Consider the following 27,413-nt stretch of genomic DNA (forward strand, 5'->3'; position numbering starts at 1 on the left):
AACTTGCAAAAGAACATCACGACGAACTTACTACAGAGGAGCTCAAGGAACTCCATGCTATGTCTGAGTACATGAGTGATGACAAGGAAGGGATCGAGGAGGTAGAACCTGTGTTAGGTTCGGCGCAAATAAAAGAGGTGTTAGGAAAATATCAAGACGTGGTCGACTTCATCGACAAATACCATCCAAAGAAATTGCAGGTTTGTCGTGTAGTTGTGCAGTTTGATGATGTTTCCCTAACTTATTTTCGAAACATTCTGAAAAGCTGTACCAAGTAACTTTCTATTGATAGCTTCTTTAAAAAAACTATGAAGTGAACTCGTGATGAAGAGGAAGGAAGTGGTTCAAAGAAAACACCAAAGAGTGAAGCGAAAGAAAGTGAAACAAAGAAAACGGCAAAGATTGAAGAGAAAAAAATTCAATCAATTTTAAATGTAGAGTGAAAGTGATTAAAATTAATCATCAAAAAGAAAAAAAGAAAATGTAAAAAAAAATATAAAATATAAAAATAAAAAAAATAAATACGCTAAGTTAGGTTAAAGTTCACTTAGTGTGAGTTAGAATAAGTTACGGTAGTGTACGTTTATCGTAGTCAACCTCTCTACCTCCTCGTTGCCCGTCCGTCTCCTCTCTGCGTAGCAAGACCAACACCTGCGCTGGACTTTCTAAGGTAAAGTGACGCTAAAAACCCGTTTCTTATTTATTATTTCATGATAATTATTCTTTTTTACATGTCTATTATCTAATTTAGAGTGCATATTGTCATATGTAATTATGTGTAGTAATTTATTAAGGATTTATCATAGGTTTTTGGGCTCAACCACGGATTAATCCTATTTCAATGTATTCTTATGGGAAAATTCGTTTCTACATCCGAACATTTTCTACATCCGAAGTTGGTTGTGGAACGGATTAAATTCGTATGTAGAGGTACCACTGTACATAATATAGCATAATATATTGTATGTATGCATTGCCAAGGACATGCAGCTTCAGTTTCATCCACAGTGCATTTGTTTGAATTGCGAAATTATGTATTTGTATAAAAACATTTATCTCTTGAACTACATGTCACGTTTCGTGAATGTCGTATAATATTGTATTTGCAGGTTTGTGAACAGCATTTCCATCCTGATGATATTGTGAGAAAAAACTTTTGTTGTTGATAACAAAACTGGGGAAAAAATTACAGCAAAATTAAAGTACTGTACCCATATCTTGAAGAAAATGCTGTTCCCACCTTGTTTCCGAATTATCCTCAAAATTTGTGCCCAACTGAAATTCAAAGAGATTCACCTGACTCTAAAAGACGAAGAATAGAAGATAACGCATTAAAAGTTGCTATTGCAAATAGTATATCAGATGCTAAGGAATAGGAAAAGCAAATAGGATTTAGTGACTTGCAAGAACTTTCTGGGAAACCTAAACTGGATGATTATTGGGACATTATTCACAAGGAAAATTCTCTCTTGATTAGTCACATCTCCCTGTTACCTTCTCCGAACGTCGTGATGTCAATGCTCATAAATTAAGATAAATCTGTACAGGTTTACATAGCTAATGTGGTCGTTAGTAAGTTGTATGACTACGTTATTCCTACTAATGTGTAGGATACAAATTCCATCAAAGTCATTTTACAAGAAAGGAGAAGGTATGACAGAAAAAGTACCAGTTCCTAGAATCCAGTTGCTGTTATTCAATTGATTTTAACTTTTTTAACTGCTATAATAGACCAACCATTCAATCATTCAGTGAGTTTAAAATTCATCTTTGAGCAATTAAATTTGATGACTCAAAGGAACGTCCATTACTCCACTGATCTTTTGGTTTTTTCTTCTTTATTATGTAATGTTTCACCTCGTGGTTATAGATTCCTTAGAGACTGAAGATGGTTAATTTTACCCAGTTTGTCAACGATAAGGTGGGTTTTTATATCTAGGCAACTAAGTCCAGAAATAGAGCAGAAAGATAGTAATTTTCTTTCGTATATCAGACAAAAGTCCAAATCTTTACAAATGCCAACAAAACTGTGACATTGATGGTAGATGAGATTCCTTTAAAGCCTTTTTTTTACTTTAAAGGAGCTTCTGCCATAGGATCGGCGAGCATCTCGGTAGAAAGAATGGACTACTCTGGATGACATCGGATGAGGCTGATGCGGCCTTCTACTCTTGGTGGCTGCATCAGTTGCATCATACCTTTTGTCTCGAGATTGTAACACGTCCCAACGTCAAAGGAAAAGTCACCGTCCTACTAGAACTATTACTCAGCCTAAGCCCATCCTTAAGATAGCTAGGACTTATGAGGGAAAAGAGCACTGGATGCTTGGTAATATCCCACAGAAAATTTTGATGAGACTCCTGTATTGAAGCCTGAATCTACTTGAGATTGTGTGGTCCTCCAACTATGAGAGAACAGCCCCACTGAAATGTGTGAAACCCTGATTTGACTCCCAAATTGGTAGTTTACTCTCCTGTGCCCAAACTTCCAACACCCTGTTTCTTAGCCTCCTATTTCCACAAAGAAGGTGTCATTCATTCTCCAGGGAGTTGGGAATTCTAGAAAGTTTCCAGCATTCCGTTGTTGGAACCACCAGCTCCAAGAGTTCCACTGCTACTTTAGAAAGCCCTATTTCTGACTTTCTTGGCTTCTTGCCACCCAATTGTGACAACCAACTGTTGCCTGAAAATCCCACCTCTAGTGGATTTAGTCCCCCATGGACTAGGTCAAAAGGTTCAGTTCATGACCTACCTTTAGCTCAGCCTTGAGACATACAGTGGAGCCCTCGTCTCACTGATCAGGCGAATACTAGAGAGGGAGCTGTCCTCCATTCCTGAGTCGCTTCATATTTTCCTCTTTCCGACATTCTGATGTCAGATTGAAACACCGGTCGGAACTCAAAGCTGAAGTGGCACAGTCAGGTGTATCTAACCTGGACCAGACAGCTCTGTTTGGCTCTTCTTTAACAGAGCTTTGCCCTGAGTCATCCCCTGATTTTCCGGATTCTTATTTCCGGATTCTTCTGAGTCTACGGATTCTGTCGCTAGTTCACCTCGCAGAATGTCGATAACCCGTAAATATCAACTGTTATGAGAGGTTATCGATCGATCAAAGATACCCCATTTGTACCTGGGGATTCGCCGGCTTAGCCTATCTCCGGTGCTGCGAGAGATTAACATGGCTCTCTAGCAGATTGCTGAATCCCGGCGCATGTCCCGAGACAGAATTTTGAGACTCAGAAGAACTATAAATCTCCCACAGAATCAATCATTGAGAAGTTTTTTATTTTAAGTTTTTGTATGGTACAGTAATTACTTTTTTATTAGTAATTTCTTATTCCCACATTGGGCTAGTTAAAAGGCTGTGGAATGGAACACCTTATGTGTGGAAAACTGTATTGAGTCAAGGTTTGTTTAATTGTTTTATTATTTGTTGTAAATTTTCAGTGACCGTCACAAAGTTATATTAGATTTAGTAAACTTTAGTTGTACTATATTAGTCCAAAATTGATAAGTTTTATATTCTTTAAAATTGATTTTGGACTACAATGAATGTCACTTTTCTTTCTTCCTGGATAGTTTCATGACTGTATGCTTGTAATAATAACTGTGATGTAATGTAAATGTATGTTATTGGAGTATTGATGGAAGGGAAGGTTGACACTCTTAATTTTTAATTTTTTAAGTACTGTATCTCAATTGTGCCTGATAGTTTATGGTCTAATCCTAATACATTTCATTAAATCATGAAACTGTCAAATGATGTACCAAATGTAATATGTATTTACATGGAATTTTGTAGAATTTGGTGTGGAATGTTGTTGTCAGTTATGAGACATTTTTTTATGGGCTTGAGGGCTAATGGGGGGGGGGGGGGATACAATGAATAAGGGTTTGTATAAAGAAAAAAACTAATTGTTTGTATATTAGGGAAAATACCCATTACAAAATTGTCAATTTTATCTATTGGTTCCAGTATTTTTGTTAAGCCTTAAGCGGCCTCCAAAAATGACTTAATCTGTTATTGCTTCTCTTAACAGGTAACTGCAATAATACCCTACACGCAGTAAGGAGTCAAGTAGAGATATAATGATTGGAACATCTCTGTTCTGATCCTGCTGTATTTCAGGCATCTTGGTTCTGGTTGACCGGAAGGGACTAGTTAATTATCTGCCGAAGTTAAGGATTCAAATGTTCTGTTAATAAGTGTGCCCTGCGAAAACTTTAATACCGACAGGTTTGTTACCTATTACCAGATTTGTACAGTGGTCACGTTGGCTTTTGGAAAAAATGGGGAGCAGGGGCAATGAATATGATAATTTATTCAAAGCTGGTATAGTGGAGCTAATGATCCCAACAGGATATCCTCACTAGATAGGGGTAGAAAATACCCCATAGTGGAGTGCTATCTCCTGGAACATTTTTTACATTCACCATTTGACTTCAGCTTATGCCCATCTACTCCAAGACACCAAGATGCCACTAATTTTGTCCCTTCTTAGTAACATATTGCAGAATAATATTGTAAATTCGTTAATTGCAGAGTAACAATTTCAGCATAAAGAAGCCTATTGAGAAGATGCAAATAATTACTTGGATGAGTTTTGAAGAAATTTGAGTATTAACAGCTTCCAAGTCAACATATGCTCATTGTTCTTTGGGCTGCAGCCCTGTTAAGAGCTGCATTCAGAATCCTCCGCATTGTTTATTTTATTATAGGATAACTGGTTGTGCCTGCAAACAGAGGCTTGCATTATCATAAACTGTAGATTATCATCTTTAAATATTCTCTATTCACGAGTCTATATAGGGTGTTAAATGGTTATGAGTGTCGTCCAATGTGTGGGCAATTTAATTTTGGGGAGGGTTTTTCCTATCATTTTTTAACCTAGTTATTGTGGGACTGAAGTGAAGAGGGATACTGTACTAGTTCTTGCCATAGAATATAAATTGATTTATGAGAATTGAAATTGTCCTTTATTAATGGGTATTGTCTACCAAGTTATTTGATTAATTTTTCTTATTAAATCTGTTTTTTTCTATAATCCTCTTTCAATAGACTTCCTTACCTAAGATATTCCCTGTTCCAGCCTTAAGTCTTTTTTTTCTTTGTAATATTTTTTCCTGGCCTAATGTTTGTAATGTTCAAATAACTTGAAATATAGCTGCTGCTATTTATATTTGGCTCCATGCATGCCAGTAACAAGTGAGACGGCATACCTCTAGAATAATATCAAGCAACTACAGTTCTAGATGGGTCCCCTTGCCCAGTATAAAATCAAGGGTGGTACCCAGTGACCAGTTCATCCTTGATTGTTTACTTTTTTTGCCCAGATTTATGGGTATTCCACCGTTTTATCTTTTTGTGTAGTGAACGTTGGAGTGTGGTTGGCATTCAGACACTTGGCAGTCTGCGTGCTACAACTGGCCATAGTCCGCAAACCACTAACCTCTTAGGAGGGAGGAAGTCCTTCACCAACTGGCTTTAGTATTTGACCCAGGGTTCTCTCTACTTCCTTAAGCCCAAAATACCAGGAACCCTACCCTCGCTAAATTCTCGTGCTATGCCTTATTAGGGGCAAGCGCTATTAGCGGCCTGCAGAAGTTTGTGTTAGTGAAACTAGTAAGGCGGCTGGTCTTCAACGTAGGAACTCGAATACAAACCAGAGATTCCTTTGACTCTAATACCCTCCCTCGAAGAGGTATTGGGGACATAAAGTAATATTTCTATACTTAGGATACCAAAGTAAAAATGAGTCTTACCTGCTGAGAGGTATCATCAGCTTGTGCTGAGGTACCATGGTGCTGCTTTTCCCAGGGTGGGAGAAGGTGAAAGGAGGGAGCCAGTCATTTTACTAATACACCCCAGACTACCCTGGGTAACCTCAGCCCTCAACCCTCTGCTACTTATCCAACAAGGAACTTGAGGTGTTTAAATCTCTTGTTTGCAGCCACCACAGGACCTATGGAGAACGTGTCCAGGTTTCTGTGGGTTATGTCTTGCAGGTAGTGGGCAGTGAATGTTGTTTGACGTTGCTTCACACCCGCTTGCAATACCTGCACCACAGGATATTTCTTTTTGAACGCCAGGGACACTGCAATGCCTCTGACATCATGAGCTCTGGGTCGATTGGAGGGAGGAGGGTCTGGATTGAGGGCGAACTCAATCATCTTCCGTATCCAGGAGGAAATGGAATTCCTTGTGACTCTCCTCTTGACCATCCTCGTGCTGAAAAACAGTGCTAATACACAGGGCCAAGATGCTGCCGTTCTCTTAAGGTAACACATCAGATTCCTCACTGGACAGAGTAACAGTTGGTCTGGATCTTCGGTTACAGAACGAAGACTCTCTATCCTGAATGGACCGAACCTAGGGTCCAGCACACCCGGAGTTTTAATCTTGGAAATGAACTCAGGGACGTAGCTGAGAATTACGTCTCCTTATCTCCTTTAGTGGGAGTTGTCAGAAGTTAGACCGTGAAGCTCACTAACTCTTTAGGCCGAAGCCAAAGCGAGCAGTAACACCGTCTTTCACCTGAGGTGGAGATCAGTTGCCTGGCGTAATGGTTCGTAAGGCGGCCCCTTCAGGGACTGAAGGACCCGAACCACATTTCAAGGAGGTCTAAATTCTGACTGGGGACAAGTAACCTCATAATTCCGTGTGAGTAAGGAAAGTTCCAACGAGAAGGAAATATCTACTCCTTTCAGTTTAAAGGCAAGACTCAAGGCTGAGCGGTAGCCTGTGACTGCTGAAACTGAGCGAAGCATTTCCTCCCAAAGGTGTATAAGCAACTCTGCTATGGTTGGAACAGTGCCATCAAGGGAGAGATACCCTTTCCACGACACCAACTACAAAACACTAACGACTTAGCTTGGTAGACTGACACTGTAGAGTGTCTAAGGTGTCAAGCCATCCATCTCGCAACTCGTTGCGAAAAGCCTCTCTGTGAGAGGAGGTGCTGGATAGTCTCCAAGCGTGAAGCCAAAGCGAAGCTACGGCTCTGTGGTAAAAGCTGGCACATGGTTGTTCGAGTAGATAGGGTCGTGAAGGGAGTTCCCTCAGGGTCTCCATGAGGAGTTGCAGAAGGTCTGGAAACTATTCTGCATGATGCCACAGCAGAGCTATAAGCGTCATTAGTAAGTTCTTGCTTACTCATACTTGGTCGAGGACTTTTCACGTCAACCACGTCCATGTTCTCCCATTGATGTTGAAATGCATCTTGCCAAAGAGCTTGGAGATACGAGACTGGTGAGCAGTTCAACGGGAGCCTGAAGTTCAAGGATGTTGCTAACAGATCCACAATCGGGGAACCCCAGAAAGTCAGGACTTTGTTGGCTACTAGATGATTCAAAGACCACTCAGAGCCCACTATCTGAGTCGCTTTGCTCAGACTGTCCGCTAGCACATTCTTCTTGCTCGGAATGAAGCAAGCCGATAGGGACACCAAGTTGCCTTCTGACCACCTGTGTATCTCTACTGCTATATGGTAGGTTGCAAAAAAGGACCGCCTTGCTTGTTTAGGTCAGCAACTACTGTGGTGTAGCCACTCATCAACACCTAAGTGCCCCCCTGGAAATGGTGGAACTGTTTGAGGGAGAGGAAGGCTGCCCTCATTTCCAAGGGGTTTGTATGCTGATACCTTTTGGATTTGAACCACTCGCCAGAGGTGGTGTGGTGCAGCATGTGGTCCCCCAACCCTTCTTTTGACACATCCGAAAAGAGCATCAATTCCAGGGGAAGAACAGAAGATTCACCCCTTTGCAGAGGTTTAGGTCTGTCAGCCACCATATGAGGTCCGTCCGTTCCTCGTGCCCTATGTGGACTAGCCTCCCTGGAATCAGTGGTCTAATTCCATTGGGATTTCAGCAAAACGTACCAAAGAAGAGAGGTGATCAAGCAGATGCTCCTAGCTCTACGCTGGCAGCTCTTCCTACCTGAGGTAGGACCGTGCTACCTTCCTCAGCCACCGAATCCTTTCGTCTGATGGAAATGCTTTGTGCCTTACAGTGTCCAATAGCATGCCTAGGTATGCCAGTTTTTGGAAGGGAATCAGATGAGATTTCTCAAGATTTACCATGATCCCCAGATCTTGGCAAATCTTTAGAAGCTTTGAGTCTGTCAGAGTCAGCCAGTCGTCCAGGTATCTTAGGAGACAGGCGCAGTCTGTGATCCCATGCTGACACAAAGGTGAACACCCGTAAAAGCCTGAAGTATTGTCGAAAGACCGAAACACAGCACCTTGAACTGGTATAATTTTTGGTTTAGGGAGAATCTTAGATACTTCCTGGAAGACGGATGGATTGGGATCTGAGAGTATACATCCTTCAGATCCAGAGTGTACATAAAGTCTTTCGGTCTAAGAGGAAGTATCACCATGTCGGGAGTGTTCACCTTGAACAGAGTTTGCTGGACAAACTTGTGCAGGGGAGAGATCAATAACTGGTCTCCAGCCTCCAGATGCCTTTTCTACAAGAAAGACGACTGTAAAAGCCCGGAGACCGGTCGTGGACCTCTTTGGAGAGAACCCTTCTCCAACACGGTCTGGACTTCACCCCAAAGGACCGACTCCTTTGCGGATCCCTTCCCATAGGAGTCTAATGGGAGAGGTACTCAAATCAGTGGAGAGAGAGATAGTGTGAACGGGATGCAATACCCTGAACAGATCACCTCGACCGTCCAGGGTTCGGGCCCGCGGTGAAGACATCTCTGCCATCGGCTGTTCAGGCATCCCCCTACAGGTGGACATATGGGAGGACTGCCTGTCCTACCAGGGTCGGCCTCAGCAAGGACCCCTTTGCTTCTGCTTCCACGGAGGGACTGTCTTCCTAGATTGGGCTTATTGGACATCTTGTGACCTGCAGTTTGCAGTCTCAAGCCTTTTCCCTCTACGGTCTAGGAGTGGGATTCCTTCGTGGCTGAGGAGGTTGAGGTCTTCAAGTCAATGACTTGTGAATGAGAGTATCTGTATCAGTCTTTTTTCACTTCTCAGTCACCTGCTAGACATCCTCTGGATTGAACAATGAACTCCTCCACGAAGGGGATATTAATAAGCCTTGCTACCTCAGCCTGAGGGAGTTGTCTATGGAACTTCCCTATCACAGCATCCCATCTCCTCGAGATGGTGTTGGCCCAAAGGTTCACCAGCTGATGAGAAAGGAACTCGATAGCCTGAGTGCCGGATAAAAGGAAAGTCTCCATAGACTTCCTTGTGGACTGGACCAGTCCCGAGACTTTACCAATTAATTGTCCTTTAGATCCAAACCAGAAATCAAGCCAAGAGGTAGCCTGCCTGGCTTACTTCGTGACCTGATTCAGGATCTCGGAGGCCAAGAACGAGACAGGCAGTCTTGTTAACTTCTCAAAAGGCGTGCCCTTCGAGAGTACCTTTATAGAATAGTCTAGAAGCAAAATGAATATTTATAATTTAAAATTAATTTTCAAACATTTAGCTGTATAACTTAATTCAGCAGATCACATCTGTGTTGGGTCCAAACAGATATATCTAATTAGGTGACTAATTATCTTACAATCATTGATTGTGACCAACCGAAACCAGGTCCAAAAAGCCTCATTACGATCGAGTTAATTAAATTAAGGAAATCTTGATAAAGAATGAAATTAAAGAACAATACCTGTAGACTTTTTGCAACGAATGGTCATCAAAATCTTTAGCCCTTATTGGCTTTAACTGTTTAACAGGTAACAGCTTGTCAATTGGAAAATTGACAATTGGTCATGTGGTCTTCTCTCTCCCTTCCCCACCATTGGTGGGGAGTCACTCCACCAACTGGTTACTGAGCCATTCTTTAAGAATAAGTTGTCGTAAAGCTGCTTATGTATAATGTGGGGAGGTGGGTAGGGTCTTCCATTAAGTTAAACAGGTTATACAGGTAAGTGTTTGAAAATTAATTCTAAATTCAAAATTCATTTGTCTCACACTAATCCTGTATAACTTAATTCAGCCGATTACCAGCATTTATCCTGGATGGAGGGCAGAAGTGTAAATATTAACAGCTGATATAATAAAGGCAAGCTTTAGAAAATACAAATAGACCTGAAAGGACCTCAGAGTAGTTACCTTGACTGATATTGGACCTTTCCAAGTGTTGCAGTGAAATGGATTACCATCAGTCAAGCTCAGTCATGACTGGGTCAGTTTTAATGCCTAGTTGACTGACTACTGTACCCTATTCTAAACTAAGTTCCTAATCCTGTATCAACAAATTGCATACATCGATTAAGTCCGTTAATCTAGTCATATGTTACTGAAGTAAGGTAAGTGTAGGCCCCCGATGGGCCGTCACTACCTTACTTCCTCTCATGCATTTATACAACCTGCCTACACGAGGTTTTCATTCGCACGGAGTGAGCCCTTATTCATATCCCATCTCATTCATGACCTTCATTCTTCCTTACATACACTAAGTATTAACGGTAGAGGGCTGAGTAGATGTTAACCAACCATTTCTCCAGCCGCGACAATTGGACCAAGAGATCGTATGTTATCATACACCTACTCCCCATCCTTGAGGTAATGGGAGGCAAAAACTGTATTCCCTTTCCATAAAGCAGCATTCAGGACTGACTTCAAAGAAGAGTTCTTCCAAAAAGAAAGGGACGTGGAATAACCCCTCAGACTGTGGGTACCTCTTCCCTTCTTGGATGCACTGTCTGATAAAGATTGAGAGAGGATTTTGCTATGAGCCTCCTAATAAAGAAAGAAACAGCATTTTTCATCATGGCCTTTGACTGTAGTTTAGGGGAGACGAAGAGAGCCCGGGGTCTGTGAGGGATAGCCTTGGTTCTCACTAGAAAATAGTGCAAGGTTCTCACTGGGCAGTACAGTCTTTCCTCCTCCAGATGCCCAACTGTTTCACTTAAAGAAGAAAAAAGAAACTTTCTGGGAAGAGGGTTAGACTGATTCCATCTTGGCTCTGAATTCTGGAAGATATGTAAGGACCATGTCCCTTCCTCTTGTGCCTACAGAAGCAGAGATGGATTGTTATCTTTCCCAGTCTCTTGGCTGTAGCTAAAGTAACCAAGAAAAGTCTTGGTAGTCAAGTCTTGCAGAGATGCTAACCTGAGATCTTCAAACGAAACCCCTGCTAGAAGTTTGAGAATCCCATTCAAGTCTCACTTGGGAGGACTAATGGAAAACTTAGGAACCTCAATCTCAATTATCTGACCAGATCAGAGAGAATAGGGTCCTCAAAAACCTAACCAAAAGATATCCTAAACACTGAGGCTAGTGCCAACTTATAAGCTTTAACGGCTAACACTGAAAGCTTTCTCTCCTTCCTTGGATAAAGGAGGAAATCCACAATCTTCAGAACTGTAGGTCTAGACGAAGTGTGGTAGTTCCTCTTATACCAACCTCTATAAACTACCCCCTTACGCTGGTAGTTTAAATGGTAGTGTGTCTTCGTGGCTTGGTGAGCTGTTCAGCCAGTGCTGAAGACACTCCCCTAGCTCTAGCACGCTTGACAGTCTCCAGGCGGTTAGATGTAATGAAGATGGTCGAAGGTGAAACCTATGGAAATGTGGTTGGCGTAAGAGGTTGTACCTGACAGGCAACCTCCTTGGAATATCTATGGAGAGTTCTAGCAGTCTTACAAACCATTTCTTCTGAGGCCAGAACAGGGCTTCCAGGGTCATTGTGCACTTCTGCGATGACTGAAATTTGTGTAAGACCTGGTTTATCATCCCTAATGGTGGAAAGGCACAAGTCTGTAGGTTCCTCCAGTCTAGAAGCATAGCGTCAACCCCTGCAGATTGAGGATCTTTCTGAGGGCTGAAATATGCCGGAAGACGGAAATTTAAAGCAGTTGCAAACAGGTCTATGTTTGCTGGCCAAAGGTGTACAAGGTGATCTATTACCTCCTGGCATAGGGTCCATTCGGAACCTATCACCTGGTGCCCCCAGCTAAGAGCATTTGCAATGACATTCATCTTCCCTGGAATGAATTGGGGTCGCAGAATAACGTTGTGATCATCTTCCCACTGTAGGATCTTCTGTGCAAGAAGGTTGAGAGGTTGGGACTTTCTTCCCCCTTCCTTCTTCAAATAGGAGATCAATGTGGAGTTGTCTGCATACACCGCGACTACTTCGAATGAACACAGGTTAATGAAGTGGAGAAGAGCCTCCTTAATTGCCTTGAGTTCTCTCCAGTTTATAGATCTGGAGCTCTTGGAAGGAGTGCATAACCCAGCAATGCTCTCCTGCTCTAGAGAAGCTCCCCACCCTATGTCTGAAGAGTCTGTATGCAGAACAAGCGTAGGTTCGAGGACTTTGAGTGATAGTCCTGCACTCAAATGTATCTCTTGGGACCACCAAAGAAGATCCTCCTGAGTGTGTGCTGTCCACTAAATTTATTTGATGCTGTCCAGCCACTCCCAATATTATCTCAATGTGAATTGAAGATCTCCCGTGCGGCGTCTTCCGTTGGGAACAAGAAACGTGAGAGAGGTAAGGTGGCCTAGAAGGCTCATCCATAAACTCTTGGAGTTGGATGTAACAAGAACTCCGCTATAATTCTCCTGAGGTTGTTTTTCCTCTCTTGAGATGGGAAGACCCTTATTAGAGGAGAGACAATCTTCATTCCCAAATACAGTAAGTCGTCTGCTGAGATGGTGTGAAAGAAGACTTCTTGTGGTTTATCTTTATCCCAAGTGTCCTGCAAACATCCAGGACCAATTCCTTCACAAGAACAGCTTCCTGGGGCAGGGAGAGAGAGGACCACATGACCAACTGTCAATTTTCCAATTGACAAGCAGTTGAACAGTAAAAGCCAACAAGGGCTGAAGATTTTGACAACCGTTCGTTTCAAAAAGTCTACAGGTATTGTGCTTTAGTTTCATTCTTTATCGAAATTTCCTTAATTTAATTAATTCGATCATAATGAGACTATTTAGACCTGTTTTTGGTTGGTCATAAACAATGAGGGTAAGATAATCTGTCACCTAATTAGTTAAATCTCTTTGGAGCAGACACAGATGTGATCATCTGAATTAAGTTATACAGAATAAGTGTGAGACAAACTAGTAGCAGCTCATTGAGGATCTCATAGTACCTCCGCTGCATAATAAAAGGCGGCGGGAGGATTTTGGAGGAGGAGCTGGTGCGAAGGGAGGAAGACAACCCAGTCACCTGGGACACAGCCTTCTGCTTGACACTCTTCAATGTCTTTGACTAGGGCAAAGCTGTACTAGCCTTCAGGGTCTCTGAGTGCCATAAAACTGGTCTAGGACCATATCCGTACCTTCAAGAGGGGCGGCCGATGGATCTGGCAGAACCTTGAGGGTTCGGATGAAGGCTAACACCTGCCAGGTGTGTTCCATCTACTTTTGTTCCACCTCTGTCATTTTAGGGCTAGTGCCAGCTGGCAAAATGTCGTTCTCGTAATAATTTTGCTCATCCACTTCCGTACTCTCATCCATAGGAGCCCGGAGTGGGTCAAGGTCGTCATCAAGATAGACAAGAGGACTGGACAATGCCCGAGGATGTACTCGATTCCTTCCGAGTCACACCTCGAAGTAGGAGAGGCCTGCCTGAAGATTTAAGAATGACAAATAAATCTTTTGGCCCTCTGCACTGCGGCAGAAGTTCCTTCATCAGTGTAGACCTTGCGGCTTCCACTGACATGCGGGAAAGATGGGACTCCGCAGGGACAGACACTGCGTCACTCCGAGAAGGATGAGGTGCCTCCCTTGGCACTACCTCAGCTGAAGTCGGACAGAACAAGTGCGTATAAGAAATCGTCTGGTCCTCCTTGATAGCAGGTATAATCCCCTTCCTCTTCCCTTTGGGCCTTGCCTGTGGAGACTTGGACTTTAGGGGACCCCTGCAGTTCTGGAGCCCTCTCTTCCCTGGCTCTCTTGCGAGGAGGGATGTTCTCCTTCTCGCGTGAAGGCTCTGCCGGAGCAGAGTTCCCCTGGGATCAAACGGAGGAGAGGGGCCTGGGATGAGAGGAGGCAACAGGAGAATCCTGGGAGTGCCGCCTAAGGACTGGGAGCAGGGACTGACCCCCATCACAGGTTGTCAAATTACGTTAAATAATGCTTTAAGCCATGCTGGGTTGCAGGCTCTTGATGTACTGGGAGGAAGGTCCTTAGGGTGGCGTGCATCCCTAGGCTTAGGTAACTCATCAAGTAATCTTAGCCTTCTTATCTGCGGGCAAGATCGGCACAGGCCTTCCCATCGGGAGAGGAACTGGGCGTTGTCGGGTGGCCAACAGGTGCTTCGGGCCAGGTGGAGGCCCACGAGGCTGGAGGGACTGGTGGGAGTCTCTCCTAGCGGGAGGTTCACTCTGGGAAGGGAATCCTCATGTAGCCAGAAAAGGTGATGGGACCTCCTCCGGGGACGAGGGTACCACTGGCGCGTGACAATACAGCTTTCGCGAGGTTGGAATTCTGCAAGACCCATCTCTAGGCGACGCTGCCAAGTCACGAGAAGCTCTGTCACACGATGCTGCCCCACCACGAGACACTGATCTTTCACGAGATGCTTTTTTGTCACGCGACTATGGTCTGCCACGCGACGAGGCGAGACCGAGCTGGAGCAAAGGGGCAAAACCCATGGGGAGAAGCTACTTTGGATTGTGAATTCATTTCGAGAGACCCAGAGGGACTGTCATCACGAGAACCGAACTCCATCATCGATTCCTGATGGGAGGTGGTATCCATCAGGAATCGAGCCGCGAGAAACCCTAAGGTTCACGCTACGATGACCCAAAGGGTCCGCAGGGAAACGAAAGCTCGAAGGCTCATCGTAACACAACTCAGGAGAGCCCAAAGGCTCGTCGTAACACAAATCACGAAAGCCCAAAGGCTCGTTGTAACACAAGTCATGAGAGCCCGAAGGCTCAGCGTGACGAGTCTGGAGATTCTCCGTCAGGAGAGCCAGCCAAAAGACTCGTCAGAACCAAGGTCACGAGAACCGAAAAGTTGTCCCTAACGTTATTTAAGAGAGCCCAAAGGCTCCTCGTAACCACTGTCACGAGAACCAGAAGGTTCCGCACGAGGGGGGACCAAAGTTTTCCTGTTACAAGAAGCCAAAGGCTTAACATAACAGCCGGCCCGAGAGCCTAGGGGCTCAACGATACCGGGGTTGTGCAATCCTGAGGGATCAAAGCAGCGGGAGTGAGCGGAGTAGTCGGCTACCCCCCACATCTACCCGCTAACTAGCGGGTGCAGTAGTTATCCCTCACTAATATTATCATGGCTAGTTTAGCTTTGTTGAAAACAATATACCCGATATAAATAGTCAAATGTTTGTATCTGTGCAGGAACAAATCTAAAATAGTAATATTATTCTGTAATGGAGCGTCAGAGAGAAAACACAAGTCACACCTATAAGAGAAAAAGAATGTGCAAAACAATTGTCTATATGGTTAAGCTTCAAGGAGGAGGGAGCGGAGACAACTGTTCTCTACCAGCCAAAAGGGAAAAGTAAGGCAGCTCACCAGTGGAGATAGGTGGCTGGGGTACCCCCCTGCCACCCCTACCTATCCACTACGGTGGTTAGGTAGGGTTGCCACCTTGCAATTTCTAGTCTATTGGCTACCTTCCGGCTTTGCCAAAAGAATATCCATATAAATAACGTAAGCTTTGTTAGTGAATGAACAAACTAATTTTATTCATAGCTAGCATGACAACCTTATTAAAATATTTCAAGCTCTCTAGTTTCAAAGCAAAGAAATTTTACATATGTCAGACTCAAACAGCAGTCTTTCAATACAAACTACAATGTAAACGAGTAAATATTAAACCAAAGTCATTTCAAACCCTGAAATACATAATCAAACTATTTACATAACACGTTAAAATAATAAATGGTAAAGACCTTACCTACAAACTGTTTTTGGTTCCTGCCTCAATAAGGAGTCGTCGTCCTCTTCATCACTCAACTCCCCTTCCTCCCTATTCTCTACATCACGTTTCTTTTTTGGAGCTTCTCCTTCTTCCCCTATCATTTAAAACATTCTAGATTTTAGATTTCATATTAGTCATACTATAAGTAAAGTATTGTATTCTACTTGCTAATCATTGGTGGTAAATGCTCATCATGGGCAAGTGTGATCTAAAGCAAATGTTAACTTTAACATAAAAAACTAATGATTAAATTTATTATTTTCATACTCACCTACATATTCATATTGCCTTTAATTGAAACTCTCAATGTTTACCGCAAAATACAAAATTTACAAATCTCTCTCCTTGTAAAATACCTCCCCATCTGAGAATCACCACATCATCTGGCAGTTGATGACAACTAACTTGTCAATGACATGCCATATTACCAATGACTCTTCACTTACTTAAGTCAAAAACCCAATCATTAGTCTCTATACATCAGTGATGATTATTATTATTATTATTATCCAAGCTACAACCCTAGTTGGAAAAGCAAATGCTATAAGCCCAAAGGCTCCAACAGGAAAAAATAGCCCAGTGAAGGAAGGAGATAAAAAAATAAATAAATGATATAAGTAACAAAAAATTTAAGTGAAATATTCTAAAAAAAAAACATCAACATTAAAATAGATAATTCATATATAGACTATATAAAAGACTTATGTAAGCCTGTTCAACATAAAAACATTTGTTGCAAGTTTGAACTTTGAAGTTCTACTGATTCAAATACCCAATTAGGAAGATCATTCAACAACTTGGTCACACCAGGAATAAACCTTCTATAATACTGTTTAGTATTGAGCATCATGATGGAGAAGGCCTGAATACTATAATCAACTGCATGCCTAGTATTATGAGCAGGATGGAACTGTCCAGGAAGATCTGAATGCAAAGGATGGTCATAATTATAAAAAAAATCTTATGCAACATGCATAATGAACTAATTGAACAACAGTGCCAAAGAATATTATCTGGACAAGGATTGAAAAATTTAATAAGACCGTAAGAATTACTCATAGAATTATTAATGAAATCACGACTGGGGAAAAAAGATGAAACATAATAAAAAGGAGAGATGGTTCTGTTATAGCAATAGATGATGAAAGAAGACAACATTGGATGGAACACTTTAGCGAGGTTATGAATAGGATATATGAAGGGAATAATTTGATTGATATACCAGATACTGATGAAGACATTGATATGCCCATAAATTAATTCCGTGTGTTTGAAGTTGAAGCTATTCTAAAAAATTAAAGAGATGGAAAGCCCCTGGATACATGATTATTTTGTAGTGTGGCATGAAAGGGCAAAACCTGATGAATGGGAGTTAGAAGTGTTGATGAAAATAGCAAAAAAAAAAGGACACCGACTGATTGCAATAATTACAGAGACATAACACTTACATCAGTTGTTATGAGAATATATAGTACAGTATGCATATTCTAAAGAGACGGGAGAGAAAAATTGATGAAAAGCTGAGAGATGAAAAAGTAGCATTTAGAAAAGGTCAAAGTTGCACTGACCAAATTTTCATTTTGAGACATGTACGGCAATCCATAGAGTATAGAAATGCCATTCTGATGGCATTTGTGGACTATGAAAAAGTCTTTGATAGTGTGCACCAGCCAATTTTGTGGAGAGTCCTGAGTTATTATGGAATTCCTCTTAAATATATAAATTTGATTAAGTCTGTTCATAAGCATAGCAAGTGCAAAGTTAATGTTAATGGAGTCTTAAACGAATTTCCAGTGAACAGCAGAGTACTCCAAGTGAATGTGTAGTCACCTATGTTGTTTATCCTCCTCATGGATTATATAATGCATAGAACAGTCAGAGATGGTGGAAAAGAATTGGACTGGATTGGTGATAGGAAATTGGCAGACCTAGAGTATACTGATGATGGTGTACTTGTTAGCACAAGACCAGAGGATTTGCAATGCTTGCTAACAAGAATGCATGAAATATCACACGTGGCTGGAATGAAGATAAATAGAAGAAAGACAGAGATGATGAGAACCGAGTAAGCAATGGAAGATGAAATATCATTGGAAGGAAACCGGATGAGGTAGAATCATTTAAGTATTTAGGAACTATGATCTCCAATACAGGGTCTTTAGAATTACAGTTTAGTGAAAGATTGAAAAAGCAAATCAGACAATGGCTAGGTTAAGTAAAATTTGGAAATCATATCACCTGAAATTATATAAGAGAATCAGACTATATATCAGTTTAGTGAGATCGGTGTTATTCTATGGACATGAGTCATGGTATGACAATGAAACAATCTCCAATAAATTTAGTATGTTTAAGAATAAAGCCCTCAAAAGGATATTGGGAGTTAAATGGCAGGACAGGATTAGAAATGAAATTATAAGAGATTACTTGAGAGCCATATGTGGATGAGATCATGATGAGGGGAAGATGGAGATGGTTTGAGCATGCTCTTCGCACTCCCCCAAGAGAGATTAGTTCACCAGACGTTCTGCTAGGCTCCAAAAGGCACTAGAAGAGTTGGAAGGCCTAGGCCTACATGGCTAAGGACTATGAAGCGCAAAGTAGATGCTGATGAATGGAGAAGTATTGAATTAAAAGCTCAAGCAAGATAAGAGACAACTGGCGAAATCTAACCAAGACCCTTTGCGTCAATAGGTGTAGGAGGAGATGATTATGATGATGATGAATAGACCATAAGTACCTGTCCAACAAATTAAGATGAGAATCCGCAGCTGCAGAGCATACAGGAAAACAATACTCGAAACAAGGTAGAATAAATTGATCACCAAAAATCTTAAGAGACTTTCTAAATAAGCCAATTTTTTGTGCAATTGAAGAATACCTAGACCTAATGTGTTTCTCAAAAGTAAATTTGCTGTCGAGAATAACACAAAATTTTAAAAGTCATACAAAGTTAAAAAAACATTATCAATGCTGAGATCCCGATGTTGAAGAGCCCCTGTCCTTGACCTACTTACAATCATACTTTGAATTTTGTTAGGATTCAATTTCATAACCCATAAATTGCACCATGCACTAATTTTAGCAAGATCTCTATCAAGGAATTCAGAAAACCCAGATCTAAAATCAGGAGAGGAAATTGATGCAAAGAGAGTAGCATCATCTGCATATGCAACAAGCTTGTTTTCTAGGCCAAACCACATGTCATGTGTATATAGTATGAAAAGTAATGGGCCAAAAACACTACCCTATGGAACATCAGATAACATATTCCTATTCTCACAATGGTGTCCATCAACAACAACTCTTTCCATCAGATAACATATTCCTATACTCACAATGGTGTCCATCAACAACTCTTTTGAAATCTGTTACTTAAAAATTCAATAATACTGCTAAGAAACGACCCACTATCTACCAATTGTTTCAGTTTGAAAATAAGGGCCTTATGATTAACACGGTAAAAGGCAGTACTAAAATCAAGGCCAATCATACGATCTCCCTGACTACAATCAAGGGATTTCTGTACAGCTTTGGAGATTGAAAGAAGGGCATTCATGCTCCAAGGCCTTTACGAAAACCAAATTGCAAATTAGGGAATAGATGATTACCTTCAGCTAACCTCTTAAGGCGTTTTGCCAAAACACGTTAAAAAACTTTAGATAATCTGGGAGTTGTGGAAATTGGGCGGTAATCAGTTGGGCTTGAGCTACACAAACACGTTTACATAATGGAGTAACATTACCAATTCTCCAAAAGTGCTAAAAGCTCCTCTTCTTGCTAACTGGCACAAAACAACAGATAACTTTGGAGCCAAGAAATATGCAGTCTTTATAAAAAACAAAGGAAAAATACTATCTGGGTTAACACCTCCATAAGCATCAAGGTCCAACAACAGAGCTTTAATTTCACACGATCGAAAAGCTAAACTAGTTAGTTTAGCCTCAAGAAAGCAGGAATGATGAAGTTCCAGTTTCTCATTACTCTACTTACTGTCAAATACATCAGCCAAAATGGCTGCCTTTTCCTTTGGACAGTGAATGACTGAGCCATCTTGTTTAAGTAAAGGAGGTATTGTATCTACACCAAAGAGTGCAGATTTAAGGGTAGTCCACCACTTATGTTCCTGGGTTGTACCAAAAATGGATTCTTTTATGGTTAGATTCTATTCCTTTTCAGTTGCAGCATAAACTCTCTGATCAAAAGCTCTAAGTTGAGTATAGTTATTCCGGGTCTAATCTGATCTGTTACCCTTCCAAAGATGATAGGCCTCCTGCTTCTCCAAATAAGCATGACTACAATCATCTTGAACCACAGTCTGTCCTTCACTCGGTACCTCAACACACGAGAAGGGATACGCCTATAAATTATGTTCACTAGATTCTCGTTCAAATGGACAACAGTATCAACACTACAGTACAATTGTGACCAATTCAAGCCCAAAAGATCATGAAAAATCCCATTCTAGTCTGCTTGAGATTTCATATAAATCTTACACGAGTATGATACATCGGGGACAGGCTGCTCAGTCTTCACTACTAATGAAATCAAGGCATGATCAGATGTCCCGACTGGATAACCAACCTTACTGGCTATAATGCTAGGGGAGTCGGTGTATACAAGGTCCAAGCAGTTACCAGACCTTTGAGTAGCTTCACTTATGATTTGCCCACAGCCTGATACCGAGGCAAAGTCTAAAGCTCTTAAGCCATGGCGATCTGTAGGAGAAACAGAATTTAACCACTCCCTATGGTGAGTATTGAAATCACCAATAAAGACAAAAGCAAGTTTCTATCACCTAGTAACTTAGCCATAATGGTAAAAAGACAATCAAAGGTCGAATCATCCATGTTTGGATTCCGGTAGATCAAACAAATAGAAATTGTTATGCCTGCCACAAACTTTTATTACCTGAATCTCATGACATCCACATTCATAGCAGGACTTATGAAAAGCAGGGTACTCAGTCCTAATATACACCGCCAATCCACTGGCCCTTGGGATGGCGTCACGTTTCAATATTATTGGCTTCTTACAATCAGTTATAAGGACCTCAGATGAGTGCCTCAAATTAGAAACCAAAGTTTCTGAGCACAAAAGAATATCATGCTGTCTGGACACAACTGTAAGGTCTTCAATATTTGCATGAAGACCACGAACATTACAATACAGCAGACGACACTGACTAAATCTAGGACGTACCGGTCCCGGATTTCGCTCAATGTCTCCAGACAGCATAAGAATTAATGATAATAAAAGGAGACATCTTACTTAAAAACTAAATTAACAAGAATGATAACAAAAAAAAACAATATGTACAGAAATATAAATAAAGTGATTGATCAAACCCATAGACTATAGAAAAAGAAAAAGTCGGAAAAACTGGTCAACATGGAGGAGCTTATACACCTTGCATGGCTAAATACCCTCCAGGATAAAGACTTCAACTGAAGGAAGGGCAGTAAGGATGGTTTTGAGAAGTAGAATCAGATAAGGAAAACACAACCTCTTGATTTATCACCAAGCATCCATAGCCCTTCTATTAAGCCTGCCCAACACACCATTTCAAAAAAGCAAGAGGAGGAAAATAAAAATTAAGATAGAATAGTGTGCCTAAGTGTACAGTGAACCCTCGTTTATCGCGGTAGATAGGTTCCAGACCCGGCCGCGATAGGTGAAAATCCGCGAAGTAGTGACACCATATTTACCTATTTATTTAACATGTATATTCAAACTTTTAAAACCTTCCCTTGTACGTAGTACTGTTAACAAACTACCCTTTAATGTACAGAACACTTAATGCATGTACTACAGTACCCTAAACTAAAACAGGCACAAATATTAAAGGCGATTTTATATCATGCGTTTCCTAAACACGCCAAAAAGCACGATAAAAAATGGCAACCAATGTTTTGTTTACGTTTATCTCTGATCATAATGAAGAAACAAACGCATTTACACATCTGTGTATAGGTTAGTTATTGCATCGATTATATTGATTATTCAGTACAGTATGTTGATTTTGTTATTACCAAAGTTTTACTTAATTTTTCTTAGGACTTCCAAATGAAATGTTTTTCTTTATGACGCCGCCTGAAACGACGGCGTAATAAAGTACGCTCAGTAAACAAACGAAGGGATTTAACGCGCATGATGAAAGTGATAAATAATGATATTACAGTAAAAGCTTTTAGAAAATATGTTAATACAAATATTATTTACTGTATCTATATAAAATCATACATACGTAGCAAAGCAGGAAAACAATTTACGAGAGAGAGAGAGAGAGAGAGAGAGAGAGAGAGAGAGATAGTTGTTTTACGTACGTAAATGTAAATTAAAAAAAAAAAATAGCCCCATTTCATATAAAATAGGTTATTACAAATATTTTACTTTATCATATTACAGTAGTCTGTATAATACTGTAAAGTTCAGTACAGTATGTTGTTGTTATAGTCGTGGCGATGAAATTCTCACGAAACAAAAACACGGCATTCAATTACAACAGCTGATTCTCTCTCTCTCTCTCTCTCACTCTCTCTCTCTCTCTCTCTCTCTCTCTCTCTCTCTCTCTCTCTCTGTTTTATACAATACTTACATATAGATGAAGAAACTAAAATTAGTTTTCTTAGTGTCAATTAAATACGAAAGGAAAAAATTAGCCCGAGTTTACGTCCATTTCAATCGTTGCTAAAAATACGGCATCCGATTTCATCAGCAAACCACTATTTTTTGGGAAACATCATTTTATTCTAGAAAATTGCTACTCTTTAAATAGTTAATTGCACATTAAGAAAGCATGTACTTTTGTTTTTAAATTTCGGGTGTGTTTTAAAAATCGAGTATTGTTGACTTCTTTTTGTTTTACTTTTGGCTGTGATTAGATCAGCTGACATCTAGCTGCCGCTCGAGAGTGTACGAATACACTAACAAAGTATCGTTTATACCATTTCTTAACTTATTCAAACCGTCTACAGTATACAGTTGATATTACATAAGCACCAATGTGTTATAACCTATAAAATTTTTTTGTTTATTAGATTTAAAACACACACACACACACACACACACACACACACACACTCTCACTCTCACTCTCTCTCTCTCTCTCTCTCTCTGTGGGCTACTTTTCACTACCTCCCATTCCTTACCTCTCTCTACAGTATCTCTCTAACAAATGATATCTTTGTTGCTCCTGAAAGTTTCATTTATATTGAAAATCAATCATGATTCAATTTTCCTTACTTTCTCCTATCTCGCACCATCGGTCACATCGCGGTATTTTCGAAATTTCCGGAAAATCCGCGATATATGTATATACATGCGTTATGAAAAATATCCGCGAAGTGGTGAATCCGCGATGGTCGAACCGCGAAGTAGCGAGGGTTCACTGTACCCTCAAGCAAGAGAACTCTAACCCAAGACAGTGGAAGACCATGGTACAGAGGCTATGGCACTACCCATGACTAGAGAACAATGGTTTGATTTTGGAGTGTCCTTCTCCTAGAAGAGCTGCTTACTACAGCTAAAGCCTCTCTTCTACCCTTACCAAGAGGAAAGTAGCCACTGAACAATTACAGTGAAGTAATTAGCCCCTTGAGCGAAGACAAAGTGTTTGGTAATTTCTGTGTTGTCAGGTGTAGGAGAAAAGACGAGAATGCGTAAAGAATAGGCAAGACTATTTGGTAATGTCTACGCAAAGAAAAAATGAGCCACAACCAAAGAGAGGGATCCAATTCATTACTGTATTACTGTACGACCACTCAAAGGATCCAATAACACGATAGCAGTTGTATCTCAACGGGTGGTTGGTGCCTGGCCGACCTACTACCTACAGATGATCTATGTGGAGAAGTGGGGGGGGGAATGCATATGAACACCAGAAGCATAAATATAACAATTTCCTACATGAGTAAAAACCTTTGTCCTGGAGTGTTTCTAGCAAAGCTGGACAAGGTTTGTTAAACCTACCTGATATATCTCTCTCTCTCTCTCTCTCTCTCTCTCTCTCTCGGATGTGTGAGGTGCCTTACGATACACAAAGAACAGATTCAACACATATATTTGTTTCTTTAGAAAGTGTCAGATAAATACTAGACTTAATATATACTTTTCCTTTGCTTGAATCTATGTTCAATCGTAGTAAGGGATTAAGACAACATTCAATTTCGTCAGCTGATCTGTAGCTTTAGCCGACATCATAACGTATATGGACTGAAAGATGACTAAAATAATCCTGGTTTTCGATGTTATCTGAACTTCGTGTAATAATTTTTGAACTTTTTCTATTAACAGTTCAAGATGTATTTCAACAACACCAATTACAGATTGTTTTTATTTTGGTTTTGTTAGCTGCTTTCAAGGTCCCGACAGTATCACGATTATGCTCACATATAGTTAACAGAGTATTGTTGATATGATTTTGCTCCCAATCACATAATCCTTGAAAAAAAGAACACTATTCAACGAACTGTCGACCAGTTTCTTATTAAAATGCGTATCGAACAATAATAACAGACAATTAGCTGTTGATGCGACGATCCACAGCCATCTATATACCTAATTTAAACAAAGATATTGAATATAAATATTGGTAAATGTAACAATTAAGTTTATTTTTTAATATCACAATATAATTTAAATTTAGATCACTCTTTGGGTAATGCGTTAAAAACTAAAATTTATTTGTTTGCAAGCTTAAATAGATTTCTACTAACCTCTCTCTCTCGCTCTCGTTCTTAAGCGCGAAATTCAACTCGTGTAACATCGGACATTTCATGTTGACAGAATATATCTCAATAGATTTAAACTCGTGTAACTTCAAAATCGTGTTAACAGAACTCATGTTAACGGGGAGTCAACTGTACTCTTTTGCCTTCTTCACTAACGTGTATTCTGTGTCTTTTGTATAATTTTCTCTTGCCATAGAAAGTGTCCCAGACATCTGTAAATTTAGCTTTGTTTCTCTCGCATGTGGCCATAAGCCTTCATTAACCTAAGGCCTTACTGAGGGTGAAGTGACTGACATTGAGTCTTGGGAGAATACCCACAATATAACTATAATATTATTGGTCTTCTTTCTAGATGTTTCAACAGTTTTTTCTAGTTGTTTAACCAAAGGTTCTGTTTGGCCAGCAGTATCTTTTCTTAGGAATAGGTAATTTCCAGTTGCCTCAACAATAATAATATTGGTCTTCTTGTTCTTTGTTGTAGTTTTCATAACAAGTACTTCAATCTTGTGTGTGTTGGCACCTGGATAGGACCTGGCCTTTCTCCTCTTTTGGAGGCCAAAAATCTATTTGATCATTTACCATAAGTCTCCCCAATTAACAACGACTCATCTTCCTCTTCCTCTGCTAAGGAGGTTAATCTGATTTTGGTGGTAGTTACATTTCTAGGCTGTTGTTTAGTCTTCTTGGCTTTTAACTACTCTTCCTCTAGTGGGTTTCATGAACTCTCTGCTTTTGTTGGTTATTTCCTCTCTAGGTTCTGTCCTTGATTTTATCTTATTTTGTATTTCTTGGATGCTAATCCCATTTTCTACCACATCATCTATGACTACTTTGTTCCCTATTTCTAACTGAGGAAATTGAATGACGTCTTAATCCTTTACTACAATCGAACAAAGACTTAAGCAAAGTAAAAGTTTATAGTGTGAGGTATTTTTTATGACATGTACTAAATAAAAAATTTCTGTTAAATCTCACACACACACAGAGAGAGAGAGAGAGAGAGAGAGGAGAGAGAGAGAGAGAGAGAGAGAGAGAGAGAGAGGAGAGAGAGAGAGAGAGAGAGAGAGAGAGAGAGAGAGAAAACCGACAGTGGTGACTAGAGTGATGCGTCATAATGCAAATATACATGGATAATAACTTATTTTACTATAAAACAAAGAGAAGTAGAGTAGGAATGAGTGTCTTAATTGTTTCTGTGACCTTCAAACATATCAATAATGTGTTTGTTTAAGTTTCATAGTAACAAAATCCCAAAATACACTTTCCCAATGTTCAGGAATGTAACATCCCCTATTACCATTATTTCTTATGGAGAAATTATGTTCCGTTAACACGACCTCTCCAGGAACATAGCCTTCGTGTTCATGGGGAGTTAACTGTATACGGAAACTAACTTAATCTCAGCCTGTACAATTACTTGAACACAGTAGACCAAGAACAAACTAGACCCTTAAAAAATCTTCCAAAAAAAATTAAGGAAATTTAGCTGAAAACTTGGATAATACAAATATGATAAATTCGTACATAACTTGTATTTTTCCTAACCCTACAAACCTTTAGCTATTTATTATGGGTTAACTAGCCATTCCACTAGTTAGCGGGGTAGCTTGCTACAGCTGTCACTCACACACCTGTGATTTAGCTTACTTTGCTTGGAGGTAGGACTTCAAGGGGATAGGTCTGGCGAGTAAGTTTGTATAAATAGCTAAAGGTTTGCATCATTAGGAGAAATACAAGTTATCAACAAATTTGTCATTTGTTTTGTAACTGGAATACAAACCTGCGCTATTTACAAGGAGGATGGACGTCCCTGTCAATCTAGCTTTTGACTTTACCCGGGGGCTCATTATTTGAATAGGTTTGTACCAAAAATAAGGAGTCCCTACACCTCACTAAAACCTTGCTACGCAAGCTGTGTTGAGATATTTAGAAGTGTCACTGTCCAGGTAAAAAGTTATTCCGAGTCTTTTGTAGGAAAAACTGTTGTAACCAAGATTTTCTCAATACCACCTCGCCAGGGTATGGGGATGCAACAGTATTAGCTTAATACTAGGTACACAAGGAAGCATGGTTTACTTGCAGTAGTTTCAGGTCAGCTTATGTAGAGAACTCAGGATGCTGCTTTCCCCAAGAGAGAGGAGAATGAAGAAAAGAATAAGAGCCAGTCAAACTTTTTCATTCATGCAGACTAAAACCAGGCAACAGTGCCCTTAACCTTCTGTTACTTGTCCAATAAGGAGCTCGAGGTATTATACCAGCTGTTGTAGAGCCACCACAGGTCCAATAGAGAACGTATCGAGCCTCATGTGGGTCACGTCTTCACACCCCAGCTTGTAGAACCTGCATCACACTAATTAGTTTCTCTTGAATGCCAGAGACGTAGCTACGTCCCTGACATCATGAGCTCTGGGGGGACATGAAGGAGGAGGATCCAGATTAAGGGCATGGTCTATGACCTTCCAAACCGAGGCTAAGATGGTGTTCTTGGTGACCCTCCCTGTGCTGACGAAAAGTGCAGGCACACGGGGACGGACTATGACTCTTCTCTTGAGGTACAGCCTCAAACTCCTCACTGAGTAGAGTAAGAGATAATCAGGGTCATCTGTTACAGGACCGAGACTCAAAATCCAGATGGATCAGCCACTCCTGGATTCTGAGTCTTGGCAACAAACTCAGGGACGAAGCTTAACGTTACCTCTCCCCATCCCCCCTTAAATGAGTAATGTCGTATGAGAGACCATGAAGTTCACAGACTCGCTTGGCCGAAGCCAAATCTTGTAGGAACACCGTCTTTCAAGTGAGATGGCGATC

At 40.7% G+C, this 27,413-nt stretch overlaps 1 protein-coding gene across 21 annotated transcripts in view; it reads right to left on the reverse strand.

The window, feature by feature from the left end:
* Positions 1-27,413, reverse strand: part of LOC137625896 (zinc finger CCCH domain-containing protein 18-like) — a 384,898-nt gene that overhangs the window by 309,079 nt on the left and 48,406 nt on the right. For all 21 annotated transcript variants that reach the window (XM_068356883.1, XM_068356874.1, XM_068357032.1 and 18 more), the window contains exon 4: positions 15,847-15,964. In XM_068356883.1, the coding sequence (XP_068212984.1) occupies positions 15,847-15,964 (118 nt within the window). The remainder of the gene's footprint in view (positions 1-15,846; positions 15,965-27,413) is intronic.

Source organism: Palaemon carinicauda, chromosome 2, assembly GCF_036898095.1.
Source record: "Palaemon carinicauda isolate YSFRI2023 chromosome 2, ASM3689809v2, whole genome shotgun sequence".
NCBI lineage: Eukaryota > Metazoa > Arthropoda > Malacostraca > Decapoda > Palaemonidae > Palaemon > Palaemon carinicauda.